The sequence below is a fragment of the Podarcis cretensis genome (genome assembly GCF_951804945.1).
Source record: "Podarcis cretensis genome assembly, chromosome: 6".
Lineage (NCBI taxonomy): Eukaryota > Metazoa > Chordata > Lepidosauria > Squamata > Lacertidae > Podarcis > Podarcis cretensis.
This window is the reverse complement of record NC_137175.1, coordinates 31,492,601-31,515,605: the sequence shown is the minus strand read 5'-3', so window position 1 is coordinate 31,515,605 and position 23,005 is coordinate 31,492,601. Positions and strand designations below refer to the sequence as shown.

The 23,005-nt window shown below is 45.1% G+C and overlaps 1 protein-coding gene across 2 annotated transcripts in view; it reads left to right on the top strand.

Annotated features, from left to right (window-relative positions):
* The first annotated feature begins 2,886 nt into the window (after positions 1-2,886).
* The window catches only part of MYH7B (myosin heavy chain 7B), a 58,814-nt gene continuing 38,695 nt past the window's right edge, over positions 2,887-23,005 (top strand). The window contains exons 1-6 of one of the 2 annotated variants that reach the window (XM_079978808.1): positions 2,887-3,020; positions 4,397-4,548; positions 6,971-7,074; positions 18,501-18,644; positions 19,201-19,357; positions 21,410-21,437. In XM_079978808.1, the coding sequence (XP_079834934.1) occupies positions 4,452-4,548; positions 6,971-7,074; positions 18,501-18,644; positions 19,201-19,357; positions 21,410-21,437 (530 nt within the window). In that variant the 5' untranslated portion in view covers positions 2,887-3,020; positions 4,397-4,451. Of the gene's footprint in view, positions 3,021-4,396; positions 4,549-6,970; positions 7,075-18,500; positions 18,645-19,200; positions 19,358-21,409; positions 21,438-23,005 lie in introns of those variants that run through there. The other variant, XM_079978809.1, reaches the window with a different exon arrangement.

Here is a 23,005-nt window from a genome sequence, read left to right as displayed (position 1 = left end):
AGCTTGCTCTTGGAAACACACATTCAAACACTACCAAGCACAATGTTAGCTCCAGGCAAGACATTCTCTGTGGGCACCTCTCCCTGAATGAGTCTTCTACTTCACTGCCATTATCACCAGCTCCTGCTCCTCCTCTTCCTCATTATTGCCAACACTTGCTTGTTTGCCAGGTAGAGACCCAATGAGCAAACGGGCCTTTCAGTGGAGGCTGGTCCATTTGGGTGAATGGGGCACTACCCCACCAACCTCTGAGCCAATACCCACTTTGTTGCTTTCTTACTTGCATCCAGTCCAGCCTGTCAATAGCCTCCTCCTTTGTCTCAGCAGGGAGGAGGAGAATGGGGACTAGAATTAGTTGGCTCTGCCTTGCCCTTGGCTTGGGGTTTATCTACTGCTGCCTCCTTGCTTTTCTGCCAGTCCTAATGGGCACTGGGCACCACTGAAGCATCTAGTCCTCCTCCTTGCTACCTGTTTTGTCTGAGATAACAAACAAGTAGATTACAACGCTGAAGAGGAGGAGCAGGTTGAGGAGTCTGGCCCTGACTAGGCAATAAATAGATGGTCATAAATATATAGATGATCCCAGGGGAAGGGTATACAACTTGCACTCTCTGAGAGGAGATACCATATTGTATTTATTAGCCCCTTAAGTGATGGAGTACTCATGGCAAAGATAACTCAAGATCCCAAATATTGAGCTACATGTATTGGTTTATATGCTTTTCTATCCTGCCCTTCTTAAAGCCACCAACCAAAACACATTTTTTAAAAATGTAACATTAATTTAGACTCTTCTGCCAAATTTAGGGACGCAAGTTAAGCATCTCAGCCAAGATCCCTACTACCAGTTCCACCCAGTGGCAAAGCTAGCTGTGATGCCCAAGACACCGGAGAGTCCTTCTGTTTTCCGCCCTCCCCTCCCCACTGGCTCAGAAAATGTCACTTGTGAAGATGTGTGTTAGAAGTTTATAAGGAGCAAGCAGCTCTTAGGCTTCCATGGTAAAGGTAAAGGGACCCCTGACCATTAGGTCCAGTCATGGCCGACTCTGGGGTTGCAGCGCTCATCTTGCTTTACTGGCCAAGGGAGCCGGCGTACAGCTTCCGGGTCATGGGGCCAGCATGACTAAGCCACTTCTGGAGCAGCGCACGGGAACGCTGTTTATCTTCCCGCTAGAGTGGTACCTATTTATCTATTTGCACTTTGACGTTCTTTTGAACTGCTAGGTTGGCAGGAGCAGGGACCGAGCAACGGGAGCTCATCCCGTCGCAGGGATTCGAACCGCCAACCTTCTGATCAGCAATTCCTAGGCTCTGTGGTTTAGACCACAGCGCCACCCGTGTCCCTTAGGCTTCCATAAGACATATCAATTGTCCTGTGTCAAGCAGCTAACCACCACACACCTGAAACCTACTGGGATTCATTCAGATTATTTAGCATGAATTAGGCTCAGTGTCAGCACCTTGCAAATGCCAGGGACCCAACACTGTTGTCAGACTGCCAGCACTGTCACTCCAGCTGATGAGGCTCAGCTGACAAACTGGCATTTAGTTCTGGACCTGCATGGTGCACATGCACCAGCTAGCGTCATTCATATGGCTGCACCATACATGGGCAACGGCTGGGAGTTTGGTTCACTGCTGCTATGAAGCCGCCTCCCAAGGAATGCATGAATCTGTCCGTTTCAGTTTCTCTTCACTTCTCATTTCTTTACTCTCAAGTTCAGTTTAATAATAATAATAATAATAATTCTTATTTCCACTGCATTTTGCATTTCTGTGAAAATTCAGCGGCATTTTAGTGATATATGCACATCTTCAGCTGCAGTTTTCAGTTTGCATATTAATTTGGAATTAAGTAAGTTCACCTATAAATGCAAACTAAACTGAATCCCACCCCCATTCCTACTGCTCCGGGAGACCTCCAGTGGCTGATCCCTATGCTATAGCAAGCACAGAATCCAACAGGAAGTGCTTCTACAAAATGCTCAGATGTTGGGCTTTGACAAGTTTTAAAAGGGAGGGAGTTTAGCAGCAGCGTAGAAGTCACCAAGAATGTTTCTTTACATTCACCATGTGTGGCACCGTCCACCATGGGAGATGTAAGAAATGTGGTGGCGGCAGCAAGATCTCACAAGAGTTCTAAGAGTTCTTGCTAGAAGTTGCCACTCCCACTTCTCCAGCAGGGGCAGGGGCAGGGGCAGGGGCAGGGGCAGGAGGCGTGTCAGTGAGGGCACTGTTCCTCGGGATTTGACTGCCTCAGTCTGCTACTAGGGAGTCTGGCTGGAATTTTTAAAATATTTCCTATTTATGCCCTTCTCCCCACCTCATTCTATGTTCCCTTTGCATGAGCTTTTAAATAAGTTTCATATTAAATGGTCTTATTGATTAATATAAAGCAATAAAAAGCAGGAGAAAGTACAAGGGGAACTGAACCCTGTTCCTTTCCATTTCTTTATCCCACTGAAAATCAGGTTTGATATATTTTGAATCAAACACTCTGCAGTTAAATGAAGTTGAAGTCACCCATGCCACTGTTTTTGAATCTGGAGTTTGAGATCACTGGTGGCATCCCTGAAGAAGGGCTGGTTAACAATCCTGCTCAGCAATTACCTTCCTGGTCGTGAAAGTTACGAGTATAGGCCAAAGGCTGTGGTCGAAAGTTGAAACGGTCACAACAGAAGGGGCTGAAAGAACAAATTATGCGATTGCATTTTGTGGTGTTCCTCTTCTGGAAGAGAATGGCTGTGAGAGAGGGTTGTGCTGCCTGTCAAAGCTGGAGCCTCCACTCTCTGCCTTTGTAATCGCCTGACAATACAGGAGTAAAAATAACCAGCCCGCATTTGCAGAGAGATAAAAGTTTGCCTTTTGTGTCTCTATGGGCAGTAGGGCAGCAGCACCAATGGAGCTGATATGACACATGGGAATTTCTGACATATCTCTCCCTACTCTGACCTTGAGGGACACAATAAAAAGGGGCTTCACAGCATACACACACACAGTCACTCAGCCCCGTAGCCAAGGTTGGTAATCAAAAGCATGTCTGTGTTGCATGTTTGTTCTGTGCTGTTACCTAACCTTCCTTAGCATGGCTTTTCGAAAAAAAAAGAGAATAAGGAACAGGATGTCTGTGGTTATCATGCTAACTCATAAGGCTGGTGCAGGGTTGGTGAGTTCAAAGGGAAAGATAAAAGAATAATGTGCATTTATTAAGATTTGAGTTCAGTAAAGCCAGTAGCAACAGTGTATGTTATTGATGTTGTGTTTTAGCATGCATGGATCCTGAATATGAGAACTATTTGTTGCTGTAGCAACTTTTTATTGGAATGTTGTCAACAATAGCCACTTAGAAAACAATGAGTGGTTCTGCAGGAGTTAATGGTCTGGCTGCACTCACCACTCTTTTGTAATTCTAAATGGAACCTTGTCTTCTTAGGCATTTAATTGGTCAAATTAATGGATGCATGAACCAAAGTTCTTCATTAGTTTGATAGAGTTCATGCAAAACTGGGCTTCCAACCATCCACATAACCACAAATGGATGGACAGGTCTGCAGATACTAGCTCAATCAGAGCAGAAGCATAGGGACCATCTGCAAAGAACTATCTCTGAGATGTAAATTGGCAAAAGTGTATGACAGGAGCAGACAATAGATAGCTTACAGTCCACTAGTCAACCACCGGCCAGTTTCAAGTTGACTGACCAGTGCTTACAGATTGTTGGGATTTTTGTAGAGAATGTTGAATAAGTTGGAGCTGGGTCGATCCAACAAGCTGCTTCTTATGTTCTTAAGCAAGGATGCATACTCATGATCACCTACTATATATATATAAAGAGATCTTTTGCACTCTTGCTTTCTCATTTAAAACACATACACGTAAAGGGACCAAAAGGAATCTTGTAAAAATAAGCCATCGTCTCAGCAAGAAGCAAGTCATCCCATCACTGTGTTACCAGATTAATTAAACAAATTGCTATGTCAGTGATTTGGAATAAAGGTGTGATGGAGTGTACCAGGAACATATTGAAGCAACTGTTGTTTGCCATGTATGAGGCATGCATTGGCCAAGAGACAGCTGGCTTTGGTTCACCCAGCAGAAAAGGAGTAGGCTGATACATTGGAGTGAGGTATTTATTCTGTTTAGATGTAGTACAAGTTGGTGGACTTAAGCCTATAGGGACATACTGGGAAAGAAAGAAAGAAAGAAAGAAAGAAAGAAAGAAAGAAAGAAAGAAAGTTCTAATTCTTCTTTTGACACTGGAAGAATCTTTTCTATGTTTAGATAGGCTAGAAAGTGAATGGAGAGCATTTTTCTGCATGGGGGGGGATACTGTGTTTTTTTGTAGCTAACTGGTGGGCTAATGCTTTGTTTCTGTTCTCTCTTCTCAACGTTCTAGAGTGTTCAGATTATCTGTTTTCTGCTGTTGAACACTACTCCTTGTAGTAGGCAAGATGTCTATGTTGGACATGGCTGAGTTTGGGGAGGCGGCTGAGTACCTCCGGAAAAGTTATGAGGAGATGTTAAAGTATCACAATATACCATTTGATGGTAAGGCAACTTTTACAGTTCTCAAGGGGCCTTGTATCCATTCTCTCTCCCTTTCTCAAGTGTTGCTATTGTTTGCTTATATGTTTTGGGGCAATTATAACCGCTGCTAGGAGAACATTTGTTTACCCAGTGTTGCTGCAGATTAAAACCCATTAATTTCAGAGTATTTGAATCAAACGTTTATGAAATCTGATTACAACTATAGAAGTTCTACTACTCATACAGCTCCATTTTGCAATTTGTAGGTAAACCTTTAGTGAGATTGTGTTTTTCCTGAGAATTACACCACTACTGTAATATGTAAATTGGACACGTGAACAAAGTACCGTATTTTTTGCTCTATAAGACTTTTTCCTTCCTAAAAAGTAAGGGGAAATGTGTGTGCGTCTTATGGAGCAAATGCAGGCTGCGCAGCTATCCCAGAAGCCAGAACAGAAAGAGGGATTGCTGCTTTCACTGTGCAGCGATCCCTCTTGCAGTTCTGGCTTCTGAGATTCGGAATATTTTTTTTCTTGTTTTCCTCCTCCAAGAACTAGGTGTGTCTTGTGGTCTGGTGCGTCTTATAGAGCGAAAAATACAGTACTTCTGGAAGGACTGTGTGAGACAAAAGTATCTGCTTTCTAGAAACCTGTGGAGAATTTAGTTTGGGAAGCTGTTTCTTAGCCATCTGTCACACTAGGGATAAACAATTGACTGCAGGAGTATCCAGAAATGGATACTCATTCTTTCCACCTCTGCCATTATCATATTACATGTGGGCTATTCACTGCCATTGTTACAATTTACAGGAGTGATCTGTTTGGTTTCAGAATAAATACCCCAATGCTAATGCACAAGGAATGCAGGAACATAATATTGCTTTCTTTGTCCTAAAATACATTTTCCATCTGACTCAACTCTTGGGGTCACAGGCAAATCCAGAAACAGGGACAAATGTCACCGGACAAAATCTAGAAAGGCCTGCTATATTCCAGCATCTCTTGAAACAATGCATTTCTGGATCGTCCCAAAGCAAACTTCCATGTGTCTGCTTCTAGAAATTCCTAGTCCATTTCTGAAATCATTCAAGATAATGGTTGTGTACAAACTATGCCTTTAAAGCACTATTTGAAGCACATTTCCCCCTTCAAAGAATTATGGGCACTGTAGTTTGTTAAGAGTTGCTGAGAATAGTAACTGTGAGGGGTAAACTCCAGTAGGAAAGAATACTTTAAAGGTATCGTGTGTATGCAGCCAATTGTTGTCTGCAACCATGCACATAGTTAATCCAACTAAATCCCACAGAAGTCAATGGGATATAGGCAGCCTAACTATGCTCATAATTGCAGTCATTGTCTCTTCTACACATCCTTGGATTTTTTTTATCACAAACATTTACCTGGCAAATGCAAGTTTGCCTTTGATAGAGCTGAAATAATTATGCATTTGGCCAGGATTTCAAAATCTGTGTCCAATCTTTGGAAGTTTGTTTTCGTTTAAAAAAAACCTGATTATGAGGGATACTTGGTATTTTTTATCTATATTTTAAAAGATTTATAAGCCATTATAACATATAACAGAGGTGTACTTCTATACAGTCGTACCTCGAGTACATACACATCGGATTACATACGCTTCAGGTTACAGACTCCTCTAACCCAGAAATAGTACCTCGGGTTAATAACTTTGCTTCAGGATGAGAACAGAAATCATGCTCCGGCAGCGTGGTGGCCGCAGGAGGCCCCATTAGCCAAAGTGGTGCTTCAGGTTAAGAACAGTTTCAGGTTAAGAATGGAGCTCCGGAACAAATTAAGTACTTAACCCGAGGTACCACTGTAATCTTAAAACTTCTGGATAACTTCCAGGGTATTTAAAACAAACAAACAAACAAACAAACAAACAAACAAAGCAAAGCAAAGCAAAGCCATAAAACTTAATCCAACATCTTATTTGTTGTCTTTGCAAGTCACTCTAGAAGCCTTTTTCACCTGGAGGACAGGGTAAAAATGCTTTCAACAAATATATATATATATGAATACGATTAGAGGTATTACAATATGAAACATGGTTATGCAGTATTGCACAACGAATTTGAGTTAGGAAGGCTTGCTTAAATATACCTGCCCCAATTATCCCTGCTCTAGCCCTTGATTCTGAGTCATGATTTACCACATACTGTATAAGGTAGCAGCAAAATACACAAATCAATCCTAAAACAAGATGGGTGTGTGTGTATGAGAATTACACAACATCAGCTTGCAATACCCATGATTTCCAGATCCATTGGCTTGGCTGGAGAATGAAAGGAGGAGAATACTATTGTGTTCAGTTGTACTGCTAAGTTTTATAAGTGCATGTATGGAAACTACTAAGAATTGTAACCCTTATTGCTCCCTTTTCCGGAGTGCTCTCATTTCTCTTGTCTCTTTCGGGGATCGTAAAGGAAAGAAGAGGGCCTGGATCCCGGATGAAAAGGAAGCATATATTGAAGTTGAAGTCAAAGAATCCTCTGGTGGCAAAGTCACTGTGGAAACGAAAGACAAAAAGGTAAAAATTCCATACTGATGGGTGGGCAGTGAAATGTGGCAGGGAGGAATTGAAAAGGAAAGAGAGCCTGCATGAGGGCATATGGCAGAGGAAAGGAAGGAGATGAAATATGCTTAAACATGTCACATTGGCTGCAGTTCTTACTGACGCTTCTGCAATCATCAAGAATTAAAAGTGGCTCTTACGTTACAGGAGCTTCCCAGGGCTCCATCACACGCTACTCTTCTGGGACAGATCACACGGGAGAGGCACAATGATCTTGTTTGGTTGATGATGATGATGATGATAATTTTTATTATTTATATGCCACCCATCTGACTGGGTTGCCCAACTACTCTGGGCAGCTTCCAACAAAATATAAAACACAATAAAACAACATTAAAAACTGCCTTCAGATGTCTTATAAAAAAACCCCTAAAGCATGGGAAATGACCTCATTATCATTCCCTCTCATGTAGTCTTCCCTGTTAAGACCAGGCTTGAAATTTGTGTGGCTTCATCATTATTATGTTGTTTTTTGAAAGCTGGGTTAAGATTTTAACATTTCAATCTGCTGTCTCTAGGGTTCATTTGTACTCCTCATTTTAAAGGGTGAATCTCTTTTAGGATTGATTATAGATTTTCAACTACCCACTGGCACATGGGTAGGCAAACTAAGGCCTGGGGGCCAGATCCGGCCCAGTCGCCTTCTAAATCTGGCCCACAGATGGTCTGGGAATCAGCATGTTTTTACATGAGTAGAATGTGTCCTTTTATTTAAAATGCATCTCTGGGTTATTTGTGGGGCCTGCCTGGTGTTTTTACATGAGTAGAATGTGTGCTTTTATTTAAAATGCACCTCTGAGTTATTTGTGGGGCATAGGAATTTATTCATATTGCCCCCCCCCCCAATATAGTCTGGCCCCCCACAAGGTCTGAGGGACAGTGGACCGGCCCCCTGCTGAAAAAGTCTGCTGACCCCTGTTCTAGCATAACAAAGTCCCTCCCCTTCTCTCCTATCTCCTCGCTGCCCTGCCCCCTTCTAAATCTGCTCTGAAGGGCCAGAAGTTTCCCCAGAACAGTACAGGGAGAGGAGATTTTGATCTATCAGGCAAGCGGAAACGCTAACACTGATGGAACAATTTCCTTAGTGCCATGTTGTATCCCACCCATTACGCTTTCCTGAGTACTGTCCACTGCCCTGTGATGGCTTTTATGTCCTGAACGGCTGTTTACAAATCTTTTAATAAAAACAAACATAAACTAAAATCCTGGAATAGTGTGAGGCAAAGACACAAAGGAGCAGCAACTAGGCCACTGCTGTAATGCAAGAACCACCTGCTACACAGTCAAATGAATTAATGATTATTTATTCCAGTTATTTATACTGGAATTATTTTGTGGGATAGGAGCAGATGCTGTCCTTGCCTGCCTCCCTCCCTCTCACAATAGTAGTACTGCTACGACTACTCATATCAGTAGTAACAGTAACAGTACTCCTACTCCTACTCCTAATATACTTTTAATTTTTATAGTGTTTTTTCCCCTAAATATGAGAGCAACTTCACATACATTAATTCAACAACAGAACAACATAATTTCAATTTAGCAATGAAAAATAGTTCGGTTGTCGATGAAATTTATGACTTTGACATGAATTTTCCTTACAACTCAATCCTTCCAAATAGTACAAGCATATACATAGTTTCAAGAAGATTCCTTTTAAGGAAAAGTGTTGAAAGAATTAGTGAAATACCTTTCCTTGTCCCCTAATTTACCCTCAGGCAATCAACTGTCTCAACCTGACAGCTGTGACAACATTCCATAGCCGTAATGACTTATTTTGTTTATCTGGTTGCTACAATGGATTTGATTATCCAGCTGGGTTCAGGAAATAATAGAAAAATAATAGGCTAGGTTTTCTTCTCAGATAAGCTATGGTCTGTCAATCTACACAGAGGAAATACAAATCACCTAAATTGTTTTTTGTTTTTTTGTAAATGATGCATTTATTGTAGAATTGTCAGCCATTATTTTTTCAGGGAATTGACTTAACAAGCAAGATATCTGTACAAAATGATTTTTTAACATTTATTCTAAACTGATGCTACTGCTGCTAGTACTATAAATACCCATTAGGCTTTTAAAAAGCAATTTTATGGCAGTTTACATTAACCCTTACCAGGCATTCAATCTAGGATAACCAGGCGTTGCAGTGACAGGCTTTGCCCATAACACACATATCTTCATTAAATTATCTGCAGAGATCTTATACACAGACATATGGACATGCAATGCCCTCTGTTATACCTTCACTATCTCTAGACTGAATGCTTGAAAAGGGCTCCTGTAGTGGATAAGCAAGCAACACAATGTTGATATCTGTGCTTGATTTCTGTGGTGCTATATCTATTCACAGTACTCAGTTGCTACATTGATTTAAATAGGAATAAAGTTTGTACTAGGGACGCAGGTGGCGCTGTGGGTTAAAGCCTCAGCGCCTAGGGCTTGCCGATCGAAAGGTCGGCGGTTCAAATCCCTGCGGCGGGGTGCGCTCCCGCTGCTCGGTCCCAGCGCCTGCCAACCTAGCAGTTCGAAAGGACCTCCGGGTGCAAGTAGATAAATAGGGACCGCTTACCAGCGGGAAGGTAAACGGCGTTTCCGTGTGCGGCTCTGGCTCTGGCTCTGGCCAGAGCAGCGATGTCACGCTGGCCACGTGACCCGGAAGTGTCTCCGGACAGCGCTGGCCCTCGGCCTCTTAAGTGAGATGGGCGCACAACCCCAGAGTCTGTCAAGACTGGCCCGTACGGGCAGGGGTACCTTTACCTTTACCTTTACCTTTAAAGTTTGTACTCTGATTTCTATTGCCTTTATTGAATTGCCCTTCAAGGTGGCAGAACGCTTGATAGTTTTTAATAACCGAGCAGCTGCTAAAAAATCCACTAGGTCAGTCTCTCAGTTAATCTTAGTCAATTAATATGATTAGTCCATTTAGTTAGTCCATTAACCAGTCCCCAATTAAATTGACATGTGAGGAAAAAGCGTTAAAAATCATCCATTTTTTAGGATGATGGTTGTGTGTGGTGCAGCAGACATTTTTAGAATAGGTGTTACAGTGGTACCTCAGGTTAAGTACTTAATTCGTTCCGGAGGTCCGTTCTTAACCTGAAATTGTTCTTAACCTGAAGCACCACTTTAGCTAATGGGGCCTCCTGCTGCTGCCGTGCCGCCGTAGCCCGATTTCTGTTCTTATCCTGAAGCAAAGTTCTTAACCTGAAGCACTATTTCTGGTTTAGTGGAGTGTGTAACCTGAAGCGTATGTAACCTGAAGCGTATGTAACCCGAGGTACCACTTTATAAGGACTGGCCCCGTCTTCAACTTCTCCACACGTGTTGGCCCTGCGGAAACTACCCTAACCTTCCCGCATTATTCAGGAAAGGAAAGCCCAAAAAGATATTCTAAGTGCATTGGCTGAGAGCACTTAGATGCCTTGCTGCAACTGGAAACCCAGTGTGATTGATGTTCCTGGTTATATAGAGAATTCTAAGCACATTCAGCTGAATGTGTGAACAATCTTCCTTCCAAACAGCACATTAAGGTCTGAGGCTGCAGCTGGCAGGGATTACTACATTGGACCCCACTTTACCCTCAACAAGCAAACATCCAAATAGACCTGCTCGGTGAGAGACAAAAAGAAATACCTAATTTAAGATTGTGTGTTTGCCATCTGCATTCTTGTTTATTATGCACAGGGATTAAAAATTATAATCAGCTGTCCATCAAATTAGATGAGGTACATCGTCACTAAAAATATTTGAACCCATTAATCAAACTGCTGAATCAGTTATATGCTGCAGTCCTAATTAAAGTAATAATAATAATAAAAATAAAATTTTATTTATATCCTGCCCTCCCCAGCCAAAGCAAAGCTCAGAGTAAAAGTAACACAGTTTACATAAAACCTTCTCTTGATGTTGATTCAACATCTAATAACTCTTCAAACTTCTACTTCTGAGTGACAGCAAGATGGCTAATGGCTTCCTGCTTCAGGCTTTGGGTAGCTTTTGCTTTCAACCTAGCTGTAGTACTGAGATTTTCCTTGCAGCTCTGGTTGATGAACTGTGCATAAAGATGAATAAAGCAACAGCAACAGCAACAACATCCCTATATCTTGTTAATTCAAGCATCTGTAGATTCAGCTCTACACTTCCTTCCCATTACCTTTTAGGACAATACACTAATTTGGGTTATGCTTCTCCAGATCTAGAATTTTTCTTCCCCATGGAAATGCACCAGATGTCAACCATGAGCTCAGAGGTAGAACACATATTTTGCATGGATAATATCCCATGTTCCTTCCTTGGCACCTCCTAGTGTGGCAAGAGAGGACATGTCTCAGAGACCCTGGAGAGCCACTGTTCTGTGGGACAAATTCAATAAGCCAATGATGTTTATTTAACATATTTCTATTTTACCATTTGTTAGTAGCAAGAATTAAAGCAATTGACTTAAAACCAAATACTGCGTTAAAAATGATGGGAAAACAGCAATAAGAGACACCCAACAATAAAAGCATCAGCAACAAACCATCAATGAACTGATAAAAACAGTATTATTAAAACTGTGGGCGATCTTCAACTGGTGCCTACAAGTCATTAAAACAGGTACTAGGCATATCACCCTGGGTAGAGCCAGTGTGGTGTAGTGGTTAAGAGCAGTGGACTCATAATCTGGTGAACCAGGTTCGGGTCTCCGCTCCTCCACATGCAGCTGCTGGGTGACCTTGGGCTAGTCACACTTCTCTGAAGTCTCTCAGCCCCACTTACCTCACAGAGTGTTTGTTGTGGGGGAGGAAGGGAAAGGAGATTGTTAGCTGCTTTGAGACTCCTTTGGATAGTGATAAAGCGGAATATCAAATCCAAAGTCTTCTTCTTCAAATCCAAAGTCTTCTTCACCACCACTACGAACACACTATTTGACGTATTGGGCTGGGTCACATGACACAGTAAGTTAAAGTCGGGCTTACTGAGACTGTGAATGTGTGGGGTCCTGGAGGGGAGCTTGCAGCCCCTTAGCTCTTCCCTTGTCTTTTTTAGACCTGGACAGTGCTGAGCTAAGCCAAGGTTTGACTTAGCATGTTTTCTTGGTCTGGGCTCATAGTTTAGCTCTCTCCTCACTAACCATGAGCTATAACCAAGGTTTGTTCCAGGTCATTTTATGTTGATATAGATATACATTTTATAGGAATTTTAAGAATATATTTTAGCATATATTCTACTTTGGCTCCAATATCATTGTTAACCATCATAATCTAGGGACAGCATGGCTTAGAATCCAATTATCAATAACCAACCAAATCGATATAAGATATATAGCTAATATTGTTTTCAATCCTTGGGACCAGCTTTCTTCTTCTCAGCAGACTTCCACTAATGCCTAGCTATGTTCCTTCAAGCTTCCAGGTTATTTTGTTATGTTTTTAACCACTAGTCATGTCTTCCTAATTAAGCTGATACTGGCAAGGCTTTATTTTCATATGAGCTTTAACATTTGTTCAATGCAATTCATTCTCATCAGGCACAGATGTGTAATATGATAGTTATTCCAGTTCTTAGATTTATAGGATCAAACTAATTCCAGTTATTATAATGTTATGTACTGGGTTGAATAGGATCCAAACTGCAGCAGTCTGATTGGCCCTAGAACAATAGGATCCAAAAGGCAGCAGCCTGATTGGTCCTAGAACAATAGGATTCAGAATGCAGCAGTCTGATTGGTCCTAGAACAATGCAGCAGTATGATTGGTTGGCAGGAACTACCCAATCATGCTCCAGATAGAAGTGAATCCACAACCTGATTGGCTTACAGTAGAATTCCGGAATTAGCCAATCATGTGCAGCCCATTGTGTAAATAATGTATATAAAGCAGATACTTGAGGGGACTTTCATTCATTCCTCCTCACCACTATGAGCTGAATAAAGAGCATGAAATCACTTTGCGACTCTGAGTATATTTCACTGGCGACGAAGGTGGGATCCCGCTGAGCTGACTGCCACACATAGCACCGCAGCACCGCCACCTGCCGCATCGCTGCCTCGCACCGTGTATCCAGGCTTCAGCTCCGGGACACAAGGAACTCAGAATGGCAACCAACAGCAGCTTTTCGCCGTTCAACCCAGCATCTGGAGACTGGGAAGCATACGCCTCCCGTTTCACCTTCCTCCTAGAAGCCAAAGGGGTCACCGATGAAGAAGACGCCAAGAAGAGGGCAATATTCTTCAGCGTCTGCGGAGAGGAGACGTTTGAAATCGCCCGGGCTCTCCTTGCGCCTGAAGACGTCGCTACTGTTCCATACAAAACAATAATGGAACAGCTGAAGGGGCACTTTTCGCCGCAGCCCTCAGTGGTGGCTCGTCGAAATGCCTTCTACGCAAAGCGGCAAGCCCCTGGGGAAACCATAACTGGGTTTGTGACCTCTCTCCGCCAAGCCGCCCGGTTCTGCAACTTCTCAGAACTGGAGAACATGCTTCGTGACCGCCTCGTCGGTGGCCTGAGGGATGAGAAGCTGCAACGACGCCTCTACGCTAAGAAGGACCTAACGTTCCAGGTCGCTCTGGAGGAGGCCCTGGCAACGGAAGCTGCCGAGAGGTCGACGCAAGAGGCACGGCCGAGCCAGCCATCCCAACCGAGGGTCCACCATGAAGACCTCACCGACGACTCAGGATCCAACAGGGAGGAGGTGCACCGAGTACAGCAGCGCACTCAAGCAGCCCACATACCACAGCTGCCTCGACGAGAAGGAGGGAACTGCGCAAGCTGCGGAGAAAGTCACGAGAGGAGGACCTGCCGTTTCCGCAACGCAGAGTGCAGGCAGTGCAGAAAATCGGGACACATCGCCCGGGTGTGTCGGGCTCGGCTCACCCGACGCCAGGCATCAGATGACCAATCCAAGAGCCCCAGGTCCCGGGGCCCAATGCACCAAGGCAACTCGACTGAGCTCACGGACTTCCAGGTATACCAGTTGCCCCACCCCAACGTAGAGAAAATTTATGTTGACGTACAGATAGAGGGGGCCCCATGCCGCATGGAGCTTGACACGGGTTCAACTCTATCCATAATCTCGGCAAGGACCTTAAGGAAACTCTGTCCTACTGGGGGTCCCAAACTCAGGCCGGCCCCATTCACCCTCCGGGACTTCCAGAAACGTAAGGTCCCCACAATGGGGGTAGGGACCTTCAGGGTGCAATACCGAGGGCGGACGCGGCAACTGGAATTGCTGGTGGTCAAGGGCCCCTACATTAGCTTACTGGGGTTGGCATGGTTTGGACCACTGGGGCTAGCCGTCACCGGGGTGAACCACACTAGCTTACAAGTGGACGTGGACGCCATATGCAAGGAATTTCCGGGGGTTTTTGATGGGAAATTGGGACAGTATACGGGCCCCCCCCATTGCTCTACAGCTTGACCCCACAGTACGACCGGTCAGGCTCAAGGCCCGCCGGGTCCCGTTCGCCCTGAAACCCCGTATAGACGAGGAATTGGACCGGCTTGTGGAGCAAGGAGTGCTGGAGCCGGTGCCTAATGCCCCCTGGGAAACCCCAATTGTCACACCCGTCAAGCCTAATGGTTCGGTCCGCATCTGCGCAGACTACAAATGTACCATAAACAAGGCCCTTACGGCCCATGCATACCCAGTGCCAGTGGTCAGCCATGTTCTTGCCACCCTGGCTGGGTCGAAAATTTTTGGCAAGCTGGATTTGGCCCAAGCATATCAACAGCTGCCAGTAGATGAGGCCACAGCAGAGGCACAGACGATTGTGACGCACAGAGGAGCATTCAGGGTAAAGCGGCTGCAATTCGGTATCAGCGTGGCACCAGGCATATTCCAGAATCTAATGGACTCTCTACTTAAAGGGATTCCTGGCGTCACCCCCTTCTTCGATGATGTGTTGATTGCCGGGCCCACACCAGAGGAGTTTGAGGACCGCCTCCGCACCGTTCTGCACCGTTTCCAGACGGCGGGTCTCAAGGTGAAGCGGGAAAAATGTCTACTAGGAGTGCCTCAGGTGGACTTTCTGGGATTTATGGTGGACGCAGAAGGGGTCCACCCGACTGGGGACAAGGTACGGGCCATTTGTGATGCCCCAGCACCCAAGAACAAGACTGAACTTCAGGCCTTCTTGGGACTATTGAACTTTTACCATTCCTTCCTTCCCCACAAGGCGGCGGTAGCGGAGCCCCTACACAGACTCCTGGACAAGCGGGCCCCTTGGGTGTGGGGCCAGCGCCAGGAGGCCGCATTCCAGGCAGTCAAGGACTTGCTTGTCTCAAACTCGGTCTTGGCACACTTCGACGAGAGGCTGCCGGTGGTGCTAGCATGCGACGCCTCGCCCTATGGAATTGGCGCTGTCCTGGGACACCAACTCCCGGATGGAAGAGAGGTACCGGTGGCATACTTTTCCCAGACACTCAACGCAACCGAGCGGAACTACTCGCAAATCGACAAGGAGGGTCTGGCAATCGTGAAGGGAGTAAAAAAATTCCATGATTTCTTGTACGGGCGGCCCTTCACCGTGGTGACTGACCACAAGCCGTTGCTTGGCTTGTTTGCCCCTGAAAAGCAGACCCCCCAAGTGCTGTCTCCTCGCGTCCTCAGGTGGTCAATTTTCCTTGCCAGCTACCAGTATGCACTGATTCACCGTCCGGGGAAGGCGATGGGCCATGCGGACGCCCTCAGCAGGCTACCACTACCGGAAACAGGCCCCGACCCAGCACCTGCACAAGAGGTTATGAGCCTGGAGCTGCTTCCTGACCGCCCCATTCAGGCACAAGAAGTTGCACACCATTCCAAGAAAGATAGGGTCATCTCCCGGGTCCTGGACTGGGTGTGGAGGGGATGGCCCAGCAGCAGCCCCGGGCCAGAATTCGCCGGCTACACAACCCGCAAACATGAACTGTCGGCCCACAAGGGGTGCCTGTTATGGGGAAGCAGGGTCGTTGTTCCCCAGCCCCTCCGCAAAAGGGTCCTCACAGCCCTACACGAGACACACCCAGGGGTAGTAAGAATGAAGGCCCTTGCCAGGAGTTATGTGTGGTGGCCAGGGATCGATGGAGAGATAGAGGCCTGGGTCAAACACTGCCAGGCCTGCCAAGAATCCCGCCCAGATCCCCCAAGGGCCCCAGTCCAGTCCTGGGAGTCCGCCCGAGCACCATGGTCACGCCTGCATGTGGACTTCGCTGGCCCCTTTCAGGGGAAAACATTCTTCATAGTGGTGGACTCCTACACCAAATGGCTGGAAGTCGCACTGGTACCGTCCACTTCTACGTCCGCAGCCATCCGGGTACTACGCAGGCTGTTTGCAACCCACGGGCTCCCTGACACTCTCGTCTCAGACAACGGGACTGCATTTACGTCAGGAGAATTCCAAACCTTCACAACGCAGAACGCCATCCGCCACATCCGTTCGGCGCCATTCCACCCTGCCACCAACGGCCAAGCAGAACGCATGGTGCGGACCACCAAGGACACCCTTCGCCGTATGACACAAGGGGATTGGGAGTACCGCCTTGCCACATTCCTTCTAGCACAGCACAGCACCCCCAGCTCAACGACTGGCCGGAGCCCCGCTGAACTACTAATGGGTCGGCGCCTTGCAATCAGATTGGACCGCCTTCACCCCGATAGAGCTCAGGATGAGGCAGTGGTGGGGGAAGGCAAGAACCCCCGGACCTTCGAGGCTCAGGACCCAGTGTACGCAAAGAATTTTGGGGCAGGCCCAGCATGGGTACCCGCCACAGTCACCAGGGTCACTGGCCCCGTGTCGTATGAGGTGCTAACGGATGGGGGGCAATGCTGGCGCCGCCACTGCAACCAGATACGGCGACGATTCCCAGGAGAAAACCAGGAGGAGGAAAGGGCAGAGGAGTCCCAAGGGAACAGAGGGGCAGTGAGGCCCATAGAGCACGAGGGGCCAGCAGGAGAGGCAGAATCAGTAAATACAGAGAGGACCCGCGAGGCCGAAAGGACACCGGAACCAGAACCACGACTGAGCGAGCCGGTTGCGCCAGACCAAACAGCCCCATCACAGCCAGCATCCTTGGAACACGAGCCAGAACCTGAACCCCGGACCAGGGAACACCCCAGGCCGCAACGCACACGTAGGCCGCCGGCGTACCTCGAGGACTATGAATGCGACCTCCCGGGCAGGACTGGAACTTAGAGGGGAGGGGTGTTATGTACTGGGTTGAATAGGATCCAAACTGCAGCAGTCTGATTGGCCCTAGAACAATAGGATCCAAAAGGCAGCAGCCTGATTGGTCCTAGAACAATAGGATTCAGAATGCAGCAGTCTGATTGGTCCTAGAACAATGCAGCAGTATGATTGGTTGGCAGGAACTACCCAATCATGCTCCAGATAGAAGTGAATCCACAACCTGATTGGCTTACAGTAGAATTCCGGAATTAGCCAATCATGTGCAGCCCATTGTGTAAATAATGTATATAAAGCAGATACTTGAGGGGACTTTCATTCATTCCTCCTCACCACTATGAGCTGAATAAAGAGCATGAAATCACTTTGCGACTCTGAGTATATTTCATATAAGTAATGAATTGTATACTTCAGCTGTTTGTCTAAATAACCTCAAACCTTCCTGATTAAAACCCTGTGGCATATTATTTTGTTTAGGTTATATTTATCCATAGAAACCCTTGACAGCAGCCGCTGCGTTGCACCACAGGAGCAATTGAAGTGCAATTACAGGAGTCACGACAAGATGTGACTAAGCCCTATTAAATCCCTAAGGCTCCACTCTTGAAAGTCAATGGGATTTACTTCCATGTCCCATATGTGGAGCTGGGTTGCTAGACCTTGCCCAATAAAGTGCTGCGACCAAGAGTCTGTCTTCATTTATTTCTAGTCTAGGAGAAAGAGCTGGAGAATTAATCTAAAGTGCTCCTTGTGTATGGCCAATACCACAAAGGAGGTTTCATAGGAGGATATTGCTATGGGGCCCAATGGCTCATCTGTTGCATGAAACTCAATGTGCAAATGTTATGCGTGATGACTGGTGGCAGTGCAGCCTTTAGACCAAACTTTTTAAAGACCTCTTAACCAAAAGTGTTCAAATGAAGGGGAAAGCCATCACTTTTATTTCCTGCTTATGAGTTTCAACAGCACCTCCTTTGCTTTTCTTTTTGTAGTAAGTATTACAGGCTTTCCTTACACTCACAAGATAAAACCAAAGCAGAGAAAACAAAACCAAGGATGGCAATATGAAAATCTGACACAAATAGCACCTCGTTTTCAAAATACATTTTTATTGGATTTAATAAGCAAGAATATATTCCACCATTCCACCACTGCAGTTCAACATCCTTGTTAAGAAAAGAAAACATTTCTTAAGAAATCCCTTTACCAAAATGTTTCTGTTTAATCCCTGCAGACTGTTGTTGTAAAGGAGGATGACATTCAACAAGTGAATCCTCCCAAATTCGACATGATTGAAGACATGGCTATGTTAACTCATCTCAATGAGGCCTCTGTATTGCATAACCTGAAACGGCGTTATGCCAAGTGGATGATCTACGTAAGTAAGACAAGGGCACCATGTCATATATCTGAATCAAAAGACCCAGAACAGATTTCTCCCAACTCACATCCTTTTGCTATCCCAAATAGCAAGGTTTGTGTCACAAAATCCCACCCCACCCCCCGCTTTTACTTCCATTATATTAGAAATGTTCCCCAAATTTTGGTTCTAGACACATAGAGAGTAGCTGCTTGGTACCTTTGATTAGATGTTCACTTAGAAAATGTCCAGAGATGTGTGTGAGAGAATATCTACATACAAGTGTTGATACTGCGTGACTCAGAAGAGTGAGTAAATAATTTTTTTTCCCAAGCATAGGTTCCAATTCAGGTTTCAGTAGCAGGGTTGCAAGCAAAGAGATGTAACAGGGTGCATTTTTAATCTGCATTTGTTATAGCTACTTCATATTAGGCTTCATGACAGCCAGAAATAAGATGTTCCTGAGGAATAATCACACACAAGTCCAAAATATGTTGGTGGGGTGGCTGCCATCTTCTGTCCCATCCGAAATGGGACTAATGGTGATGTATTTTTACTTTTTCTTTCCTCTCAGACCTATTCAGGCTTGTTCTGTGTCACCATAAACCCATATAAATGGCTTCCAGTCTATACTGCTCCTGTGGTAGCAGCCTATAAGGGCAAGCGGAGGTCTGAGGCTCCGCCCCACATTTATTCCATTGCAGACAATGCCTACAACGACATGTTACGTAGTAAGTATCTTCTCCATTGTCTCATTGTTGTGGGAAGGAAGTTCAAAGCTAGTCTAGTCTTAGCCATTGCATTAAAACATTCCTAGCATTGCCCCAACTCTTATTTGATTAGCTTCATACTTCTCTTGCATACCAAACTCACAGAGAGGGAAACAGTCCTTTGTCCCAGAGGCAATGAAGCTCTTAATTTTCTAAATGCTTTCTGTTTGTTTCTATGTGTGAAAATTAATGTAAGAAACAGAGAGAGAGGGAGAGAGAGAAGATGGCAGAAATTTTGGTGATTAGAAAAATGCATCTTGTGGTGTTTTTCTTACTGCCAATAGACTGCTGTAATCTTCCATGTTCCCTGCTTTGGATGTTGCACTGCTAGCAGACTACTAGTTTCCTAAGCAAGTGCATTCAGAAAGGGACTGTAGCACTTCATGATGCAGATGTGGGAGGGATGGCATGTTTGAATGTTCCCCTGCACCAGAAATTCTGTGCATATGGAATTCAAATAAGTAAGAAGGTTAAGCTGGAATTCTAGGTATGCGCCAGTATGGTTTCCTTCCCCTGTGCTCTCACAAAATCTGCCTTGGAGGGTCCCGCAACTCCCTTGGGCCGATGCAGAAGGCTGGAGGGAGAGGAAGAGGAAGAAGTTCTGCTGTATGCTTGGAAACCCATTGCATCAGCAGAGCTTCTGCCTTGCATATTGGTCGTTCTCTTTGATGTGTTGCGAATTTATTTTGCATTGCTATATGGCAGGGGTGGCTAACTGACCTGTGTTCAACCCACTGAGGGTAACACCTATGTGAAAGTGTGTGTGGCCAAAGTGTGTGTGGCCTTTTTTTTAAAGGGACATTTTGGGGCAGGAGGGTGTGGGTGTGTGTCACATTTTTTGGCATCACAGAATCAAAGCTGAAGGACCACAAGAGCACTGGAAAACAATAATAATTAGATTTTTAAAGAGTCAAATTTTAGGGGACCTTGGGAGTGCCACAAAAACTAGTTTGGCACCATAGTAGCACGGGGGTGGGGCAGGGCGGTGTACTTATGAGTATAGGAGAATAAGTATGGAAATAGGGCTATAAACTTGAGTTGCAGCTGAGTGCTAGCCCTAATTTCCTTCTCAGCTGGAATCACTGAGATAAAACAGAGAGGGGCTACCAGTCTGAGTACAGTCACCTACAGCTGCAGGCATATTCAGTAAATAAAGAACTAGACTGCAAGAAAAGAGTTGAAGCTCAGTAGCAGAACAGCTGCTTTGCCTGCAGACGGTGATTGGTTCAATCCCTGTCATCTCCAGGTAGGGCTGGGAATTATTTCGTCTGAAATCCTGGACAGCTGCTGCTAGTCAGTGTTGACAGTATTTAGCTAGATGGACTAATTGTGTGACTCAGAATAAAGCGGCTTCCTATGTAGGGAGGGATAGTCAGGTTGAATCCTAGTCAAGTCCCATCATGATCTGCCTACTGGAGTGGAGGGAACTAAGGCCAGATTTATTACGGTGGACGGTGAAGTGTTCAGATTCACACCATACATTTAAAGCACAATGATACCACTTTGAAACAGTATTGGCTTCCTCCAAAGAATTATGGGAGCTGTAGTTTGTTATGGGTGCTAAGAAGTGTTGGTGCTAAGAAGACCCTCTGTTCCCCTCACAGAGATATAATCTTCAAGAGTGGTTTAACCATCAATTTCTCTTCCCAGCTAACTAGGAATTGTGGCTCTATAGTAGGGGATAGGGCTCTTCTAATGACTCTTAGCATACTTAACAAACTACAGCTCCCAGAATTCTTTGGAGGGAATCCATGACTGTTTAAATGTGGTACCATAGTGCTTTAAATGTATGGTGTGCATGTGGCCTTAGTGGAATGTGCACACACAAAAACTATGATGTCATGGACAGTGTCGACAGTCAACAGCAATTTTTCATATAGCTTAACACTGAAAAAGCAAAGTAGTGATCAGATTGTGCTAGGAGCTGCCTGTCTGGAAGCATAATATGAAGAACCAGTGGCAGAGCCTGAAAGTAACTGTTTGAGTCTAACAGTCCTGCTTCTTGTCTTCCAGATCGTGAGAACCAGTCTATGCTCATCACGTAAGTTCTGTCTTTATAAGTCTGTTTTCTGTTTTGTATTGCCTGCAAGCTAGGGCACTTCCAAACTATTTTGTGGTGGGATTCAATCACATACCAGCAAATACAAGTTGTCCAATTATAGTTGACTGTGAACTCTTGCAGCCTTTTGCTATAAAGAAAGTGACAGGATGCAGTGGAAAGGGTAGGATAACCCTTCCTTTGAGGCAACATCATCTATCCTCCCTGCAAACAATTCAGAGTGAATTAAGTAGCCAGCATCATTTAATCTCCCTGCAAAGAAATCAGGACGAATGTAAAGAAACAGGTCATCTGGGAGTGCCCTTAAGATGCAAGGTCTGATATCTTTTCCTGGTCTCACAATATTGGTTATGCATGAAAAGAAACTGCAGGCGGAGGAAACGCCCCTGTCTCCCTGTTTGAGAAAGCCAAATGGTTTGGCTGCGCTGTAGGATCTTTACACTCCCTTCAGTTTGTCGCCTAAGCACAAGCACACACACACACACACACACACACACACACACGGCAGAATTTCTGGCTCTTACATGTCAGCTAACAGCTGCTATAGCCCTTCCAGGAGTACACTGCCAACAAAAAGTAGGGCAGAAAATTCCTCTCATTGTGTGGCTGCTCATATGTTGTTTATTTGTATTTCCTGTCTGCTTCTTTGAATGTGACTAGTTATTACTAGGGCACAAAACTGGGGTGGGGTGGGGTAGGTCCTGTTCAACCAATCCATTTCCATAGCAAATATCCCAAGATGGCAGAGTGAAACTAAAGCAAGCCTGCACAACTCATGACCCATGAACATGACACTGTTCAGCAATCGCGTGTTGCATCTTGCCAGGTGTTCCATAACAGCTCCCCTAAGAACATCATATTGGAACATGAGATGAGCCCTTCTGGAAAGCCAGCCATCATGTTTCCCCATGTGGCCATTCTGATGCCTCTGGGAATCTCACAAGGACATTGGTGCAATAGTATTCTCCTCCTCATTTTCCCCAGCAATGGGTATTCAGATAATGTATAGTCACCCTGCCTAGTTTTCATTGCTATAACCTGGTATTGTGGCTGCTATCAGACAGTAAAAAAACATGGGTTTCTTCCATTGCCTGATGTGGCTGGTGGGTTGGATTCAGCTTGCATGGTCACAGGGTGCGCAGGCCACCTGACCACAAGCAAAATATTGCTCTCTTAGAGTGACACATATCATTTTCACCGTTTCACTTTTAACACATAGAACTCATGCAGTCAACCTCCAAAGAAATTGGGGAGCAATGCATATGTGTGGATAAGGATGGCGGGGGGGGGGGGAATTGTATTCAGGTTCTCATTTGAAGCTAAATCTCTCAAATCCACACTTTCCAAAACAATATGCAAACTGAAACACGGCTATGCTTTGAAATTCTCTCCCGCATACATACATACATACATACATACATAAATATGCAAAGTGTGCAAAAATGGATGTGAAAAAGAACAAAAAACGCACTTTACTAGCGAAAATTGCTTGCAAAAATGTACACATTAGTCAAAACTGCATCCAGAAATGTGTTTATCGGGGTACATTT